The 19,793-nt window shown below is 43.0% G+C and overlaps 1 protein-coding gene across 1 annotated transcript in view; it reads right to left on the bottom strand.

Moving 5' to 3' along the window:
* Positions 1–4,361: 4,361 nt before the first annotated feature.
* The window catches only part of LOC133571028 (carbohydrate sulfotransferase 11-like), a 64,692-nt gene continuing 49,260 nt past the window's right edge, over positions 4,362–19,793 (bottom strand). Inside the window, exon 3 of the mRNA XM_061923997.2 lies at positions 4,362–9,205. Within this exon, the coding sequence (XP_061779981.1) occupies positions 8,363–9,205 (843 nt within the window). The 3' untranslated portion in view covers positions 4,362–8,362. The remainder of the gene's footprint in view (positions 9,206–19,793) is intronic.

Genomic DNA, 19,793 nt, shown 5'->3' on the forward strand with positions numbered 1-19,793 from the left:
GAGCGCAACTGCCTACTGTCGCTGACGAGACGCGGGGCCGCCATCTTGGAGTGGTGATCCGCTCCACTTAGTTTAATTCATTTGGCAGGAGCAATAAACTGTCAGCGCATTTAATTCATTTTACCTCACTGAATACCACTGATTTTCACGCGGTTTTTTTGTCTTACGTGTAGCTATGATAAAGGACACATGTTTTGGCGTGTTTTATTATTCATAGTTTGCTTAACAGTAATAGAATATTCTTATATGCTATAAATGACCAGACGTCCGAGATCAAAACTGGGAATATAATCCCAGAGAAGGGGGAAAAAACGGTCAGCTATTTTTAAATTGAAGAAACAATATGATTAGGTTATATATACATGTGTATATCCTACATAAGCAATGCATGTATACATTAGATATCTATATATCTTATAGACTGTATCTCTGTTGCTGCAGCAGCAGAGTTTATTCTGTCTTGACACTTTGTATTGATATTTTGTATTACATTCTTCCCTTAAATGATAATGTTTACAGTGATTGTATTTTGTATGTATGTCGCTTTGGACAAAAGCGTCTGCCAAATACTTCAACATAAACATATATAAACACCTGAAAGTCTTTATATCAGCTAAAATCTGTTTCACTGGACTACAATCTTTATCTATTCAACTTTATGTTATTCAAGTATGACATTTTTTAATTGTAATTAATTAATTAAGCAATTCTATTATGGTCATACTCTTGTTTGCTAGTGGCAACGATTTCAGTTCTATTGAAGATCTTTGCTCCTTCTCAACTCTGTGGTAATATTCTTTTCACAAAATACAACCAATAGTACGTTAATGTTAAATCTTACTTATGAACAGTGTTGGGTTAGTTACTGAAAACCAGTAACTAGTTACAGTTACTAGTTACTTTATTTAAAAAGTAACTCAGTTACTAACTCAGTTACTTACACCAAAAAGTAATGCGTTACTGTGAAAAGTAACTATTTAGTTACTTCTTTTTTTCTTCTTTTTTTTTTAAAGCTCCCATTAATGCCCTTTTTGCCTTCATTTCAGTACTGTTATTGCACTGGAGAATAATACAATCTGTTGATCAACTTGACATGCATTTTTATTTTCCTTTTGACATAATGAATGAAAAACAGTGCAACATAAAAAGGCATTCCTCCTTTCTTTAAACTTGGACCAATGACCATTAATAAAAAACAAGTTTAAGTGCAACATTAGAAGAAACATCATCTTCCTTGAAACATAAAGCCTGACATCTGGAGTGATGCTGCTGTCTTCCACACTTGGAGCCATGGATTGTAGAATACTTGTTTTCAGTGGCAGGATCATTGACACAGATGGTGAGGTTTCAGTGCTCAGTAGAGATGGAACACTTTTAAGCACCTGGAGGACCTCATCTGCCACTCTCACATCATCATCAGACAGGGTGACATTTGTCTTCAGGGTGTTGTGGGTCAATGCAGAGTATACAGCTGCCTGCTGCTCCAACATATCATAAGTGGAGTTCCACCTCGTTGGGACATCATGTATGAGCAGGCAGCTTTAGCATTTCTTGCTTTGTCTTAAGCACATGAGCAGCTGTTGTGCTTGGGTGGAAGTAGGAAACCTTCCTGATCCTCCCAAAGAGGCGCTCCATCCTATTGACTGAGATTCCTTTCTGTGATGCCAAATTCACTACATGTGCAAAGCACCTATCTGTGGTCCCAGTCCTGCCTCATTCTCTGTAATTATTAGATTTTTGGCATTATCACGTGTGACTGGGATATCTTTATCTTCCATTCCTCCACTGCTTGTGTCAGCACCTGCGCAAGGTGACTCTCGTAGAGGGGGCGTGTCTTCTCATCTCCCAGTCTGCTGTGATGAAGTGAGCGCTTATAGTTCCGCTGGACGTCCACCCGTCTGTCATGAGCGCAACAGATGATGCTCGGGATAGTTCATCCACAACTTTTTTCTTCTCCTGCTCATAAAGATCTGGCACAATCTTATTGCTGAAGTGGGTGCGCGACGGGATGTCGTAACGTGGTTCAAGCACGTTCAGCGTGTGTTTAAAACCCTCGTTTTGCACAACCGAGTCTGCACCTATAAACACACCGATTAAATGGCGCGGGGCGTTCAAGCTCCTCCGTTACTCCGCTCGCCATGACCACGCTGTGTGTGGACTGAACGTGCCAACAACTTTTTTTTTTGTTTCATATATCAAACCGCGGATCACTTGTGTGCCTCCCCACACCCACACACACACACACACACATAGACCGCGCCTCTTTTCTTCTCTCCGGCTTGTGACAGAGGAAGATTCAGAAGAACGACACCGCAGCGCTTCTGTTTCTAGCCGATACCACATCAAAAGTAACGTAAAATAACGCAGTAACGCATCATGTAGTAACGGTAACTAAATTACTGAATAAAAAAAAATAACGCGTTAGATTACTAGTTACCGCCGAAACTAACGGCGTTACAGTAACGCGTTACAAAGTAACGCGTTAGTCCCAACACTGCTTGTGAAATCCCCCGATTCATATTTTCAACACTCCGCTCATTTGAGCAGGAAAACGCTGAACACCATCTTTGTTTTCTACCTGTCAACTGTCAGTTTAGGCTGCTCGCAGGCTCCTCATCACCACTTCAAGATGGCGGACGAATTTCTCTCGTCACAGCAGCCAATGCTACGTCTACTTATAAGATGTCGATGATGTGAACGGCCACTAGAAAGATCGGATTTGACATTAAAAAAAAAATCCTGCTTCTCCTGTATGACGCTTTGTCTGATATGCACTTTCTTAGGTTTGTGACGACAAAATTGCCTCTAAATGGCATTAGGTCATGACTGGATTACACAAGTAGAAGTAAATCAAAACCCAGGTTCAATCAAAAAAAAAATGGGTGTTGCTGGATCACATTTATTTGAAAAGTGCGACCAAAAACATGTGTTGCCCTCAGTCCCGAAAAACACAATAAATTAAGACAATAACCATAATAAAACAATTTTGTTGTACAATTACAAAGAAAAGAAAAAACAGGCACAGGTTGTTTTTTTTTCCTCTTGGGGTCCAAATAAGGCTGACAGTGAAAAAGGCACACATGAAACATTCACTGTCCAATTTGAATACTTTCATTGTAACTTCTCTCCGGATCACATTTGTCGTGCAAATTCCTACAACTACATTTGAAATATGAAAAGACAAAGACACACTGGTACACATTTTACAGTAAAAAACACAAATGGCCGGCTTTCCCCTTGTGTTCAATGATGGTAAGAACAAAGTAATCGTACGCAGGGCCGGCCCATGGCATAAACACTCAATGTGCTTGTTTGCTTCTTACCCATGCAATTCTACTTCTTTTTTTTGGCGAAACGTCGACTCAGCAGTGAGTCAACGTGTCCTTTTAATAGTTTTAGTTCACAGCATTGTGGCCGCCTCCATTCAAAAGCCCATTGAGATAATGACTAATTTAGCATCGCTTTGCACAGCGTCATCGTGACACATTTACGGACCTATTTCTAAAACCATCCATCCATCCATCCATCTTCTTCCGCTTATCCGAGGTCGAGTCGCGGGGGCAGCAGCCTAAGCAGGGAAGCCCAGACTTCCCTCTCCCCAGCCACTTCGTCCAGCTCTTCCTGTGGGACCCCGAGGCGTTCCCAGGCCAGCCGGGAGACATAGTCTTCCCAACGTGTCCTGGGTCTTCCCCGTGGCCTCCTACCGGTCGGACGTGCCCTAAACACCTCCCTAGGGAGGCGTTCGGGTGGCATCCTGACCAGATGCCCGAACCACCTCATCTGGCTCCTCTCGATGTGGAGGAGCAGCGGCTTTACTTTGAGCTCCCCCCGGATGGCAGAGCTTCTCACCCTATCTCTAAGGGAGAGCCCCGCCACCCGGCGGAGGAAACTCATTTCGGCCGCTTGTACCCGTGATCTTGTCCTTTCGGTCATAACCCAAAGCTCATGACCATAGGTGAGGATGGGAACGTAGATCGACCGGTAAATCGAGAGCTTTGCCTTCCGGCTCAGCTCCTTCGTCACCACAACGGATCGATACAGCGTCCGCATTACTGAAGACGCCGCACCGATCCGCCTGTCGATCTCACGATCCACTCTTCCCTCACTCGTGAACAAGACTCCGAGGTACTTGAACTCCTCCACTTGGGGCAAGATCTCCTCCCCAACCCGGAGATGGCACTCCACCCTTTTCCGGGCGAGAACCATGGACTCGAACTTGGAGGTGCTGATTCTCATCCCATTCGCTTCACACTCGGCTGCGAACCGATCCAGTGAGAGCTGAAGATCCTGGCCAGATGAAGCCATCAGGACCACATCATATGCAAAAAGCAGAGACCTAATCCTGCAGCCACCAAACCAGATCCCCTCAACGCCTTGACTGCGCCTAGAAATTCTGTCCATAAAAGTTATGAACAGAATCGGTGACAAAGGGCAGCCTTGGCGGAGTCCAACTCTCACTGGAAACGTGTCCGACTTACTGCCGGCAATGCGGACCAAGCTCTGGCACTGATCATACAGGGAGCGGACTGCCACAATCAGACAGTCTGATACCCCATACTCTCTGAGCACTCCCCACAGGACTTCCCGAGGGACACGGTCGAATGCCTTCTCCAAGTCCACAAAACACATGTAGACTGGTTGGGCAAACTCCCATGCACCCTCAAGGACCCTGCCGAGAGTATAGAGCTGGTCAATTTCTAAAACAACCGTACTATTTAAGTTTATATTGTAGCCGAACATTCTCCCTAAATATATAATGTCTAAACAATTGCTTTTTTTCCCCACAGTGTTTGCCAACTTATTGTGTTATGTTTACTTTTTAAATAAATAGCAGTTTTGAATGGATCTCACAGAGGAAAACACTTTTTTCCCACCTTTTGGATCAATTAAAGCATTTTTTTTACCCTTTCATATAAACTTTGGACATTGTCTGGAGTATAAACACGTGACTATTGAACTGAACTGTAGTTGCTTGTTTCCCCTCGGGGTGATGGTCGGCTGGCAGCCCTTCATAGCAGCAGTCGACCTCCAGGGTCCCAACAACCCCGCCCCTCTGTTGCGAGTTGTCCTGATTAAATGTAACGTGTTTATGTGTGTATTGCATGGAGGTTTTTTCCCACTCCAGACTAGGTCCCCTTAGGAGCCCAGTCTAGATTGTATTTTTTTACTCATCTTCTTCCCCAGCATTTTACCTTTTTCTTATCTTTTACGGGGTGCCTTGTGGCGACCCATCAGCGTTCCTGTTCTGTAACCCTGTACACTGTTTGTTTGTCTAATCTTGAACGGGTTTGTGCTGAAAACATAGCTTCGTTGTACTTGTGCAATGACAATAAAGTCCTATCCTATCCTATCCTAGTAGTCTTTTCGTTTAAACCTGATTATTTATAATACAAATATTTACATCACTTGTAAAATATTAATAATAAATTATTACCATACTTTAACTGCATTTTTGTTGGTTGTGTCTTTAATGCTCACACTCAGCCATCCATCTACAAGAGTAATATACAGTAAACACTAGTTTATCACTGTTAATTGGTTCTGTGGTAGGGAGTGTAGGAATTATTAATTATAAATGGAATATTTTTATAGGTAGAGCATAAAAAAACTGTTTATGACTTTCTAAGTATGGCTTTTAAGGCTCAAAAATCCCTCTGTATATGAAATAACACCCACGTTACGTAGTCACCTTTACAAGCCACAAACTTCAAAGCGCAGGGATATATGGCCCCTAGTGCAATTGTTTTAGGGGCCTCATTTCCCTTCACGATTACCATATTTTCCGGACTATAAGGCACACTTAAAATCCTTTTTTCCCCCTCAAAACTCGACAGTGCGCCTTATAACCCGGGGCACCTAATTTAGGGAATAAGTTTGGTTGCGCTTACTCACCTCTAAGCTATTTTATTTGGTACATGGTGTAATGATAAGTGTGACCAGTAGATGGCAGTCAAACATAAGAGATACGTGTAGACTGCACCGTTTGATGTGCTTCAACATACGAGTATTAGTATGGTGTGTGTATAAGGTAAGACATTATCTGGCGTTTTGTTTCGCAATATTACGCAAAAGCAACTTTTCTTACCTTCTGGTACCTGCTGATCTGTATTTGGGATCTGCATAAGTCCTGATAAATTCCGTTGTCGATAAGCTTCTTCTTTTTCTCAATTTTCTTGTTATGGGACATCCATCCTCCGCTGTTGCCATTTCTAATATAAAGTAGTGTAAAGTTCTTACTTATATCCGTCAGTAAACTCCCCATTAAAGCGTTAAAACATACCGGTGCAGTGAGTTTACATTATTCACCCAAGGAACTTTAGTTATTAGACACATTTCCGGTGTTGTTGTTTCCGGATGAGGAGATGCTGCTCCGTTATTGATTGAAGTAAAGGCTGAATGTCATTAAAACAGTTAGCTCCGTCTTGTGATACTTCTTCCACCCCCGTCCTTGCACGCTACACCGTTACAACAAAGACGACGGGGAGAAGACGCCGTCGAAAGGGGTAGCGGGGGGTGTATATTGTAGCGTCCCGGAAGATTTAGTGCTGCAAGGGGTTCTGGGTATTTGTTCTGTTGTGTTTATGTTGTGTCACGGTGCGGATGTTCTCCCGAAATGTGTTTGTCATTCTTGTTTGGTGTGGGTTCACAGTGTGGCGCATATTTGTAACAGTGTTAAAGTTGTTTATACGGCCACCCTCGGTGTGACCTGTATGGCTGTTGACCAAGTGTGCAGGCATTCACTTTGGTGTGTGTGCAAAGCCATAGGTATTATGTGATTGGGCCGGCACGCAAAGGCAGTGCCTTTAAGGTTTATTGGCGCTCTGTACTTCTCCCTACGTCCGTGTACACAGCGGCGTTCTAAAAAGTCATACATTTTACTTTTAGAAACCGATACTGATAATTTTGAAACCGATACCGATCATTTCCGATATTACATTTTAAAGCATTTATCGGCCGATAATATCGGCAGTCCGATATTATCGGACATCCCTACTAAAATGAGGGGATGCTGCTCCGTTATTGATTGAAGTAAAGTCTGAATGTCATTAAAACAGTTAGCTCCGTATTTTGATACTTCTTCCACTCCCGTCCTTGCACGCTACACCGCTACAACAAAGACGACGGGGAGAAGACGCCGTCGAAAGGGGTAGCGGGGGGTGTATATTGTAGCGTCCCGGAAGAGATAGTGCTGCCAGGGGTGCTGGGTATTTGTTCTGTTGTGTATGTCCCGGAAGAGATAGTGCTGCAAGGGGTTCTGGGTATTTGTTCTGTTGTGTTTATGTTGTGTCACGATGCGGATGTTCTCCCGAAATGTGTTTGTCATTCTTGTTTGGTGTGGGTTCACAGTGTGGCGCATATTTGTAACAGTGTTAAAGTTGTTTATATGGCCACCCTCGGTGTGACCTGTATGCCTTGTATTCACTTGTGTGTGTGTGTGTGTGTGTGTGAAAAGCCGTAGATATTATGTGACTGGAACGGCATGCAAAGGCAGTGCCTTCAAGGTTTATTGGCGCTCTGTACTTCTCACTACGTCCGTGTACACAGCGGCGTTTTAAAAAGTCATACATTTTACTTTTAGAAACCGATACTGATCATTTTGAAACCGATACCGATCATTTCCGATATTACATTTTAAAGCATTTATCGGCCGATAATATCGGCAGTCCGATATTATCGGACATCCCTACTAAAATGAGGGGATGCTGCTCCGTTATTGATTGAAGTAAAGTCTGAATGTCATTAAACGAGTTAGCTCCATCTTTTGATACTTCTTCCACTCCCGTCCTTGCACGCTACACCGCTACAACAAAGACGACGGGGAGAAGACGCCGTCGAAGGGGGTAGCGGGGGGTGTATATTGTAGCGTCCCGGAAGAGTTAGTGCTGCAAGGGGTGCTGGGTATTTGTCCTGTTGTGTTTATGTTGTGTCACGGTGCGGATGTTCTCCCGAAATGTGTTTGTCATTCTTGTTTGGTGTGGGTTCACAGTGTGGCGCATATTTGTAACAGTGTTAAAGTTGTTTATATGGCCACCCTCGGTGTGACCTGTATGCCTTGTATTCACTTGTGTGTGTGTGTGAAAAGCCGTAGATATTATGTGACTGGGCCGGCACGCAAAGGCAGTGACTTTAAGGTTTTTTGGCGCTCTGTACTTCTCCCTACGTCCTAAGTCATACATTTTACTTTTAGAAACCGATACTGATAATTTTGAAACCGATACCGATAATTTCCGATATTACATTTTAAAGCATTTATCGGCAGTCCGATATTATCGGACATCCCTACTAAAAAGCATAGGGCCGGCCCTGGTCATACGTACCGTGACGTTTGTAGTCCTATCCCGTGGAAGAACAACTTCAAGTCTCAAAACTTGAGGTATGCTGGCACAGAGTAGTTAAATAACAGGAAGTCCATGCGAAAGAGGTTGAACAGCTTCTTCTGGTAGAAAGGGCTGATGTTGTGGAAGAACTGCGCCGCCATGTCTCCTGTAGTCCTGGTGCTTTTGGACGAGGCCGGGAAGCTGACCTTGTCCTGCACCCCGGCCAGCCGCAGCACGTAGTCCGAGTCCTGCTCCAGCGTCTCGTACTTGCCCACCACGTCGTAGTGGATGAAGCAGGGGTGGCACAGCGAGTGCACCCGCTCCCAGTGCTCGTTGAAGGGCTCCTCCGCCTGGGTGGCCTCGTCCACCAGGTAGTACACGAACTCGGCGAAGGAGACGTCGTCGCCTTTCGCCAGAGCTTCCGGCTGCGGGTGGGCTCGGTGTCGCCGCACTATCTTGGTGCCGTAGCGTTTATGGAAGGCGGTGTTGTAGCTCCGCGTGAACTTGTTGCGGTACGCCGACACCAGCCGCTCGAAGGGCTCGCGCACGAACACGAACTTCAAGTAGGAGCGCAGCCGCTGGTTGATCTGGGAGGCGGAGTACTCGGACAGGGTGCGGAGGTTCCCCGAGACGTGCGCCTCGTTCGCCGGTATCGCCAACGGGTCCCGGTGAGATCCCCCGGCGCCCGTCAGGACCATGAGTACCCGCTTCCAGTTGGTGCACGCCACCTTGGGCACGTAGCAGTACAGCAGGCCGTGCTGGTCGTCCACGATGACGTGCTTCAGGTCCTCCTGGATCAGGACTCGACGTTTTCTGGTGTAGGAGCGACAGGCCTCTTCTAACAGCTCCCGCCTGCCCTGATGGATGGCCTGAACTGCTGACTCAGCCTGCAAGGAAGGAAGGGGTTGAAAATGGTAAACTTCCAGTGCAATAAAAGTGCATCACACTGAAGTTCATGGAGTTCATCCTGGCCTCCGCGTGGCACAAACCTCTTATTTACTTCTTGCATTTGCTCACTTTGGCTCTCAGGCAGCGGTCAGAGCCTCGGTCTGACACTGTGTGTGTCTCTCTCTGTCTTTGCTGGCTGATACGGGAACATCAAGGATATCGCAGCTTCACGTGTGTGTGCTCGACGCGTACAACGCATGTAAGCACCGGGTGGGAAGTCCGTACTTTTCTCAAGCACACGATATGGAATCCCACATAATATGAGAAACTTGGCGGTAAAAAGAAATGTGTTTTTTTTTAACTGGAATGGAGGATTTGGAAAGCGTACGTGTCCATCCTCAATTTAATACTGGAGGGATCTTTCTGTGTGGAGTTTGCATGTTCTCCCCGTGACTGCGTGGGTTCACTCCGGGTACTCCGGCTTCCTCCCACCTCCAAAGACATGCACCTGGGGATAGGTTGATTGGCAACACTAAATTGGCCCTAGTGTGTGAATGTGAGTGTGAAAGTTGTCTGTCTATCTGTGTTGGCCCTGCGATGAGGTGGCGACTTGTCCAGGGTGTACCCCGCCTTCCGCCCGATTGTAGCTGAGATAGGCTCCAGCGCCCCCCGCGACCCCAAAAGGGAATAAGCGGTAGAAAATGGATGGATGGATGGAAAATCAGGCACTTTGAAGCTTTTTTTTAGGGATATTGCGTGATGGGTAAAATTTTGAAAAAAAACTTCGAAAAATAAAATAAGCCACTGGGAACTGATTTTTAATGGTTTTAACCAGAGGTGGGTAGCAACGCGCTACATTTACCTCGTTACATCTACTTGAGTAACTTTTGGGATAAATTGTACTTCTAAGAGTAGTTTTAATGCAACATACTTTTACTTTTACTTGAGTATATTTATAGAGAAGAAACGCTACTTTTACTCCGCTACTTTTATCTACATTCAGCTCGCTACTCGCTACTAATTTTTATCGATCTGTTAATGCACGCTTTGTTTGTTTTGGTCTGTCAGACAGACCTTCATAGTGCCTGCGTTTCAACAAATACAGTCACTGGTGACGTTCACTCCGTTCCACCAATCAGATGCAGTCACTGGTGACGTTGGACCAATCAAACAGAGCCAGGCGGTCACATGACCTGACTTAAACAAGTTGAAAAACTTATTGGGGTGTTACCATTTAGTGGTCAATTGTACGGAATATGTACTGTACTGTTCAATCTACTAATAAAAGTTTCAATCAATCAATCAAAAGTGTGAAGGAAAAAAGACCCTTTTTTATTTCAATCGTACATCCCGTCAAAAGCCTAAAGACTGACTGCACAGTTCCTGTCTTCACAATAAAAGTGCCGCTCCATCGCGCCTGCGCTTTCAAAACAAGAGTCTCCGAAAGCCAGCGCAAACAAGCTAGCAAGCTACGGAGTTTGCCGCCAATATATTTCTTGTAAAGTGTATAAAAACGAATATGGAAGCTGGACAAATACAATGCCAAAAACCAACCACTTTCATGTGGTACTAGACAGAAAGGAGGAACTTTTCTTCTCCATTTGAAAACGTGGACGTTATCATCACTACTGTCTGATTCCAATCAATGCAAGTCATCAGAATCAGGTAATACACCAACTTATATTCTTGTCTTCATGAAAGAAAGGAATCTATATGTTAAACATGCATGTATATTCATTAAAACACCTTTAACATGTAAACAAAAACAGCAAAATAAATCCATCCATCCATCCATTTTCTACCGCTTATTCCCTTTGGGGTCGCGGGGGGCGCTGGAGCCTATCTCAGCTACAATCGTGCGGAAGGCGGGGTACACCCTGGACAAGTCGCCACCTCATCGCAGGGCCAACACAGATAGACAGACAACATTCACACTCACATCCACACACTAGGGCCAATTTAGTGTTGCCAATCAACTTATCCCCAGGTGCATGTCTTTGGAGGTGGGAGGAAGCCGGAGTACCCGGAGGGAACCCACGCAGTCACGGGGAGGACATGCAAACTCCACACAGAAAGATCCCGAGCCCGGGATTGAACCCAAGACTACTCAGGACCTTCGTATTGTGAGGCAGATGCACTAACCCCTCTGCCACCGTGAAGCCCCGCAAAATAAATAAATATAAATTATATACTGTATATATCAATGTATGTATATATATATATATATATATATATATATATATATATATATATATATATATATATATATATATATATATATATGAGTGTGTATGTTACTCATCAGTTACTCAGTACTTGAGTAGTTTTTTCACAACATACTTTTTACTTTTACTCAAGTAAATATTTGGGTGACTACTCCTTACTTTTACTTGAGTAATAAAACTCTAAAGTAACAGTACTCTTACTTGAGTACAATTTCTGGCTACTCTACCCACCTCTGGTGACGTCACAGGAAAATGGACGGGTGTATATAACGATGGTTAAAATCAGGCACTTTGAAGCTTTTTTTTAGGGATATTGCGTGATGGGTAAAATTTTGAAAAAAACTTCGAAAAATAAAATAAGCCACTGGGAACTGATTTTTAATGGTTTTAACCCTTCTGAAATGGTGATAATGTTCCCCTTTAAAAGGAAAGGCCATGTAACACAGTGGTAAAAATGCCCCTGTGACAACTTTTTTGCAATGTGTTGCTGCCATTAAATCTGAGTTAATGATTATTTGCAAAAAACAAACAAAGTTTCTCAGTTTGAACATTAAATATCTTGTCTTTGCAATCTATTCAATTGAATATAAGTTGAAAAGGATTGTATTCTGTTTTTATTTACAAATTACACAAGGTGCCAACTTCCCCGGTTTTGGGTTCTGTAGATGGCCGATAAGAAATCTCCTTTTTTTTTTAACCCGCAGCAGTTTTTTAAGCATATTTTTCATTCATATATTTCATACTCTAAACTAACAGAGCAGTTGCTGATTCAGCGCTTCTATTATATTGTGCAAGTGTTGCTACATGTACATTGTTTCATGCTGAGATGGCATAAAAAAAAGCAGGACTATTAAAGTTAATGACATTTGTTAGAGCTGGGATGGTTACTGAGCGTGTGCAGTACAACAAAGTGTCTCTAACTACAAACAGCTTTCCAGGACTTTCTTCAGAGCGCTGACGCTCGCCCTAATGATGGACCTGCCCTATGGGACGTAATTTATATTCGGAGCACAAGTTATAATTCTGTGGCGAGCCAGCTGTGAACTCAGCATCAAACGCAACAAAAGTGACTTATGTAGAGAAAAAAAAAAAAAAGACAAGGAGAGAGGAGGGTTGAAATATTTCAAGCGGGGGGGAATTGCAATGTAAATGAGTCATCGCTGGACGGCAGCCATGTTCCTTTTAATGCCAAGCTCCATATGCATTTATTACTTACAGATTGTCCTCAGTTCGTCTATTCTCCCCAGTAAGGTTGGCTCTTAAATCAAGTTTTTACGACGTGGCCCATCCCACTGAGCCATAAAAAAATAACATTTTTGTTAAACAAAATGTCTTTCACATTGATCCCATAACACATTTAATAAATACAATTTAAAAGATGAATTTAATGCCAACTGCTGTAAAGGGAAGTGAAGTGAGTTATATTTATATAGCGCTTTTCTCTCATGACTCAAAGTGCTTTACACAGTGAAACCCAATATCTAAGTTACCGTACATTTAAACCAGTGTGGGTGGCACTGGGAGCAAGTGGATATAGTGTCTTGCCCAAGGACACAACGGCAGTAGAGATGTCCGATAATGGCTTTTTCCCCGATATCCGATATTGTCCAACTCTTAATTATCGATTCCGATATCAACCGATACCGATATATACAGTCGTGGAATTAACACATTATTATGCCTAATTTTGTTGTGATGCATTAAACAATGTAACAAGGTTTTCCAAAATAAATCAACTCAAGTTATGGAAAAAAAAATGCCAACATGGCACTGCCATATTTATTATTGAAGTCACAAAGTGCGATATTTTTTTTAACATGCCTCAAAACAGCAGCTTGGAATTTGGGCCGTGCTCTCCCTGAGAGAGCATGAGGAGGTTGAGGTGGGCGGGGGTAGGGGGTAGCGGGGGTTTTTTATTGTAGCGTCCCGGAAGAGTTAGTGCTGCAAGGGGTTCTGGGTATTTGTTCTGTTGTGTTTATGTTGTGTTACGGTGCGGATGTTCTCCCGAAATGTTTGTCATTCTTGTTTGGTGTGGGTTCACATATTTGTAACAGTGTTAAAGTTGTTTATACGGCCACCCTCGGTGTGACCTGTATGGCTGTTGACCAAGTATGCATGGCATTCACTTGTGTGTGTGAAAAGCCGTAGATATTATGTGATTGGGCCGGCACGCAAAGGCAGTGCCTTTAAGGTTTATTGGCGCTCTGTACTTCTCCCTACGTCCGTGTACCACTCCGTACAGCGGCGTTTTAAAAAGTCATAAATTTTACTTTTTGAAACAGATACTGATCATTTCTGAAATCACATTTTAAAGCATTTATCGGCCGATAATATCTCTAAACGGCAGTGACTAAGATGGAATCGAACCTGTAACCCTCAAGTTGCTGGCACAGCCACTCTACCAATCGAGCTATGCCGACCCCCCCAAAAAAAGAGAGAGAAATAAAATTAAAAAGTGGTTGGGTTGTCCCAGTTTGATATTGATATCGGATATAACACAGCCCATGATATCGGAGTGCATCTAAAATTTCTAATACAAGTAGTTGTGCAACATGTTTATATTTAAATGTTCTCCAATGAGCACACAAGGTTGGTCTTTTCTTGTATTTCAGTTAAGTCGTTTACAAAAGATAACATGCTACTCAGTGGCTTAGTGGTTAGAGTGTCCGCCCTGAGATCGGTAGGTTGTGAGTTCAAACCCCGGCCGAGTCATACAAACCCCGTTTCCATATGAGTTGGGAAATTGTATTAGATGTAAATATAAACGGAATACAATGATTTGCAAATCATTTTCAACCCATATTCAGTTGAATATGCTACAAAGACAACATATTTGATGTTCAAACTGACAACCTTTTTTTTTTTTGGCAAATAATCATTAACTTTAGAATGTGATGCCAGCAACACGTGACAAAGAAGTTGGGAAAGGTGGCAAAAAAGACTGATAAAGTTGAGGAATGCTCATCAAACACTTATTTGGAACATCCCACAGGTGTGCAGGCTAATTGGGAACAGGTGGGTGCCATGATTGGGTATAAAAGTAGATTCCATGAAATGCTCAGTCATTCACAAACAAGGATGGGGCGAGGGTCACCACTTTGTCAACAAATGCGTGAGCAAATTGTTGAACAGTTTAAGAAAAACCTTTCTCAACCAGCTATTGCAAGGAATTTAGGGATTTCACCATCTACGGTCCGTAATATCATCAAAGGGTTCAGAGAATCTGGAGAAATCACTGCACGTAAGCAGCTAAGCCTGTGATCTCCGATCCCTCAGGCTGTACTGCATCAACAAGCGACATCAGTGTGTAAAGGATATCACCACATGGTCTCAGGAACACTTCAGAAACCCACTGTCAGTAACTACAGTTGGTCGCTACATCTGTAAGTGCAAGTTAAAACTCTCCTATGCAAGGCGAAAACCGTTTATCAACAACACCCAGAAACGCCGTCGGCTTCGCTGGGCCTGAGCTCATCTAAGATGGACCGATACAAAGTGAAAAAGTGTTCTGTGGTCTGACGAGTCCACATTTCAAATTGTTTTTGGAAACTGTGGACGTCGTGTCCTCCGGACCAAAGAGGAAAAGAACCATCCGGATTGTTATAGGCGCAAAGTTGAAAAGTCAGCATCTGTGATGGTATGGGGGTGTATTAGTGCCCAAGACATGGGTAACTTACCCATCTGTGAAGGCGCCATTAATGCTGAAAGGTACATACAGGTTTTGGAGCAACATATGTTGCCATCCAAGCAACGTTACCATGGACGCCCCTGCTTATTTCAGCAAGACAATGCCAAGCCACGTGTTACATCAACGTGGCTTCATAGTAAAAGAGTGCGGGTACTAGACTGGCCTGCCTGTAGTCCAGACCTGTCTCCCATTGAAAATGCGTGGCGCATTATGAAGCCTAAAATACCACAACGGAGACCCCCGGACTGTTGAACAACTTAAGCTGTACATCAAGCAAGAATGGGAAAGAATTCCACCTGAGAAGCTTCAAAAATGTGTCTCCTCAGTTCCCAAACGTTTACTGAGTGTTGTTAAAAGGAAAGGCCATGTAACACAGTGGTGAACATGCCCTTTCCCAACTACTTTGGCACGTGTTGCAGCCATGAAATTCTAAGTTAATTATTATTTGCCAAAAAAAATTAAGTTTATGAGTTTGAACATCAAATATGTTGTCTTTGTAGTGCATTCAATTGAATATGGGTTGAAAAGGATTTGCAAATCATTGTATTCAGTTTATATTTACATCTAACACAATTTCCCAACTCATATGGAAACGGGGTTTGTAGCAAAGACTATACAAATGGGACCCATTACCTCCCTGCTTGGAGGTATGATGCTGATGACATGCCGATATTGTATCAATATGAGTACCAGTCGATACTCAAAGCTCCAATATCGGTATTGTGTCGAGAGTGAAACAGTATCCAGACAACCCTCCAAACTCGTAGACCATGAACACAAATGACTCAGTCAAAGATTTGGACTCCATCTTCAAGCTTTCAAATTAAGTGTCAGCAATAATTTTTAGTTAAACTGACGCTAGCCAGTCTTAATTTTGTCCAAGTAAAAAAAAAAAAAAAAGCAAATATCCTGAGCTATTCATAGTCATAGCAGGGCCAAGATGAACACAGTGCAAATTGTCACTGAAATAATTCAACAAAGCGGTCTGGCATCTTTTTTTACATCCTTCACAACAAAATTATAGAAGTATTGGATTGGCATGAAAATGACGACAACGAGCACGAACGACGTCAGGGAGACTTGTGGGGGATTTGTATACCAGCCAGGATGATAAATCAGTGAGGTGAAAAATACTAATAAGAAAAATATGGTGTTGCAAAATAAGCCCTATAAGGCCAAAGAATGTTGCAAAAGACATATAACGTATTTTTGTATTGTTTTTTTTTAAACTATAATTATTCTCTGGAATTGCCAAAGAATGTTGCAAAAGACATATAACGTATTTTTGTATTGTTTTTTTTTAAACTATATTTATTCTCTGGAATTGTTTTTAGGGGTCTTGAATGGATTAGGGTTGTCCTTGTACTAAAATGTACAAAACCAGCGAAGTTGGCACGTTGTGTAAATGGTAAATAAAAGCAGAATTCAATGATTTGCAAATCCTGTTCAACCTCTATTCAATTGAATAGACTGCAAAGACAATATATTTAAAGGGGAACATTATCACAATTTCAGAATGGTTAAAACCATTAAAAATCAGTTCCCAGTGGCTTATTATATTTTTCGAAGTTTTTTTCAAAATTTTACCCATCACGCAATATCCCTAAAAAAGCTTCAAAGTGCCTGATTTTAACCATCGTTATAAACACCCGTCCATTTTCCTGTGACGTCACATAGTGAAGCCAACACAAACAAACATGGCGGAAAGCATACTTGCCAACCCTCCCGGATTTTCCGGGAGGCTCCCGAAATTCAGCGCCTCTCCCGAAAACCTCCCGGGACACATTTTCTCCCGAAAATCTCCCGAAATTCAGGCGGACCTGGAGGCCACGCCCCCTCCAGCTCCATGCGGACCTGGAGGGTTGTTGTTGTAATATATTGAGTTGGAGGCAATAAACAGGCCAGGGGATGAAGTACGTCTCTTTACTGTAGACTTCAGAACAGACTCACACACTTGACGTCAGGTGCGCAACACCACGTAAATCGTTGGCCAACCAAAAAGTAACCCCAGTACGCTATAGCCAACATTCACCAGGAGATGGCAACAGACAAACAAAGATCACTCTATTACATTCCAGTCTCTCCATGTTTTCTCGCCATGGTAACATGTGATCCACATGCACTGTGCACTGTCTCTGTCTCTCTTGAGATATATATATATATATATATATATATATATATATATATATATATATATATATATATATATATATATATATATATATATATATTTATTTATTTGATCATATATATATATATATATATATATATATATATATATATACAGTATATATATGTATGTATAAGTATATATATATATATATATATATATATATATATATATATATATATATATATATATATATATATATATATATATATATATATACTGTATATTTATATATATATATATATGTCAGGCTTGTCCCTGACAGTTTGACTGTTTTAGTTTTTTCTCTGTTTGTCTTAGTTTCCTGTCAGCGCTTTTATTTTGTCTTCATTTCCTGAGTGTCTCCCTGAGTGCTGCTTCCCCTCAGCTGTGGCTGATTGGCACCTGGCCACACCTGGTGTCAATCAGCCAGCTACTATTTAAACCTGCCCTACCCTCCAGTCACTGCTGGATCATTGTCAATGTCATTGTCGTTCCTACCTGTCGTGTCGTTGTTCTTAATACTTGTCGTTGTAGCTCTGTCTACTTTTGTTTCACTCTGCTCATGTCCTAGTTCCTTCGTGTCACAGTAAGTGTTTTTGTTTTCTTGTCCACAGTTAGCCTCTGTGCTATTTTAGTTCATAGCCAAGTTTGTTCTCCGCCTTGTGCGCGCCTTTTGTTACCCTTTCGTTTGTTGTTTTGCCTTAGTGTTTTATTAAATCATGTTTTCTCGTACAATGCCTTCCGCCTTCTCTGCATCTTGGGGTTCGTCACCTACAAACTCTGACAATATATATATATACTGTATATTTATATGAAATACTTGACTTGGTGAATTCTAGCTGTAAATATACTCCTCCCCTCTTAGCCACGCCCCCGCCCCACCCCCACCACAAATTCACTCATTTAGAGTTCGGAAATCGGTTAAAAAAATATATGGTCTTTTTTCTGCAACATCAAGGTATATATTGACGCTTACATAGGTCTGGTGATAATGTTCCCCTTTAACGTTCCAACTGGCAAACGTTTATAAAAGACACAATATGTTACTGCACACGTCAGCAGTCAAAATACTACTAAAAGGAGCAGTTGTCTCGGATGTTCACTCTTATTTTATGACAACATTCTTCCTTGATCCATCCATCCATCCATCTTCTTCCGCTTATCCGAGGTCGGGTCGCGGGGGCAGCAGCCTAAGCAGGGAAGCCCAGACTTCCCTCTCCCCAGCCACTTCGTCCAGCTCTTCCCGGGGGATCCCGAGGCGTTCCCAGGCCAGCCGGGAGACATAGTCTTCCCAACGTGTCCTGGGTCTTCCCCGTGGCCTCCTACCGGTCGGACGTGCCCTAAACACCTCCCTAGGGAGGCGTTCGGGTGGCATCCTGACCAGATGCACCGAACCACCTCATCTGGCTCCTCTCGATGTGGAGGAGCAGCGCCTTTACTTTGAGCTCCCCCCGGATGACAGAGCTTCTCACCCTATCTCTAAGGGAGAGCCCCGCCACCCGGCGGAGGAAACTCATTTCGGCCGCTTGTACCCGTGATCTTGTCCTTTCGGTCATAACCCAAAGCTCATGACCATAGGTGAGGATGGGAACGTAGACCGACCGGTAAATTGAGAGCTTTGCCTTCTGGCTCAACTCCTTCTTCACCACAACGGATCGATACAGCGTCCGCATTACTGAAGATGCCGCACCGATCCGCCTGTCGATCTCACGATCCACTCTTCCCCCACTCGTGAACAAGAGTCCGAGGTACTTGAACTCCTCCACTTGGGGAAGGGTCTCCTCCGCAACCCGGAGATGGCACTCCACCCTTTTCCGGGCGAGAACCATGGACTCGGACTTGGAGGTGCAGATTCTCATCCCAGTCGCTTCACACTCGGCTGCGAACCGATCCAGTGAGAGCTGAAGATCCTGGCCAGATGAAGCCATCAGGACTACATCATCTGCAAAAAGCAGAGACCTAATCCTGCAGCCACCAAACCGGATCCCCTCAACGCCTTGACTGCGCCTAGAAATTCTGTCCATAAAATTTGACACCCGCATCAGGACTGCCAAAAATTGCCATCTATTTAAAAAACAAAAAACTTTAAAACTCAAAATTGCGCTCTAGCGCCCCCTAAGAAAAAAACACAGACAAAACTGCCTGTAACTTCCAGTACGAAAGTCGTAGAGACATGAAACAAAAACCTCTATGTAGGTCTCACTTAGACCTAGATTTCATACATCAACTTTCTTCAGCAAAAATCAACAGGAAGTTTGGAAATCCCCCTTCAAAACAAAAGTTTTGTAAAAACAGTCACCTTTGCCTCTTTGAGCTGTAATTTGAGCCCTTTAACATGCTTCAAAACTCACCAAACTGGACACACACATCAGGACTGGCGAAAATTGCGATCTAATAAAAAAAGCAAACCCCAAAACTCAAAATTGCACTCTAGCACCCCCTAGGAATAAAACACAGACAAAACTGCTCCTAGGAAGAAAACACAGACAAAACTGCCTGTAACTTCCAGGAGGAATGTCGTA

The sequence above is a fragment of the Nerophis lumbriciformis genome, linkage group LG28, assembly GCF_033978685.3.
Source record: "Nerophis lumbriciformis linkage group LG28, RoL_Nlum_v2.1, whole genome shotgun sequence".
Classification (NCBI taxonomy): Eukaryota; Metazoa; Chordata; class Actinopteri; order Syngnathiformes; family Syngnathidae; genus Nerophis; species Nerophis lumbriciformis.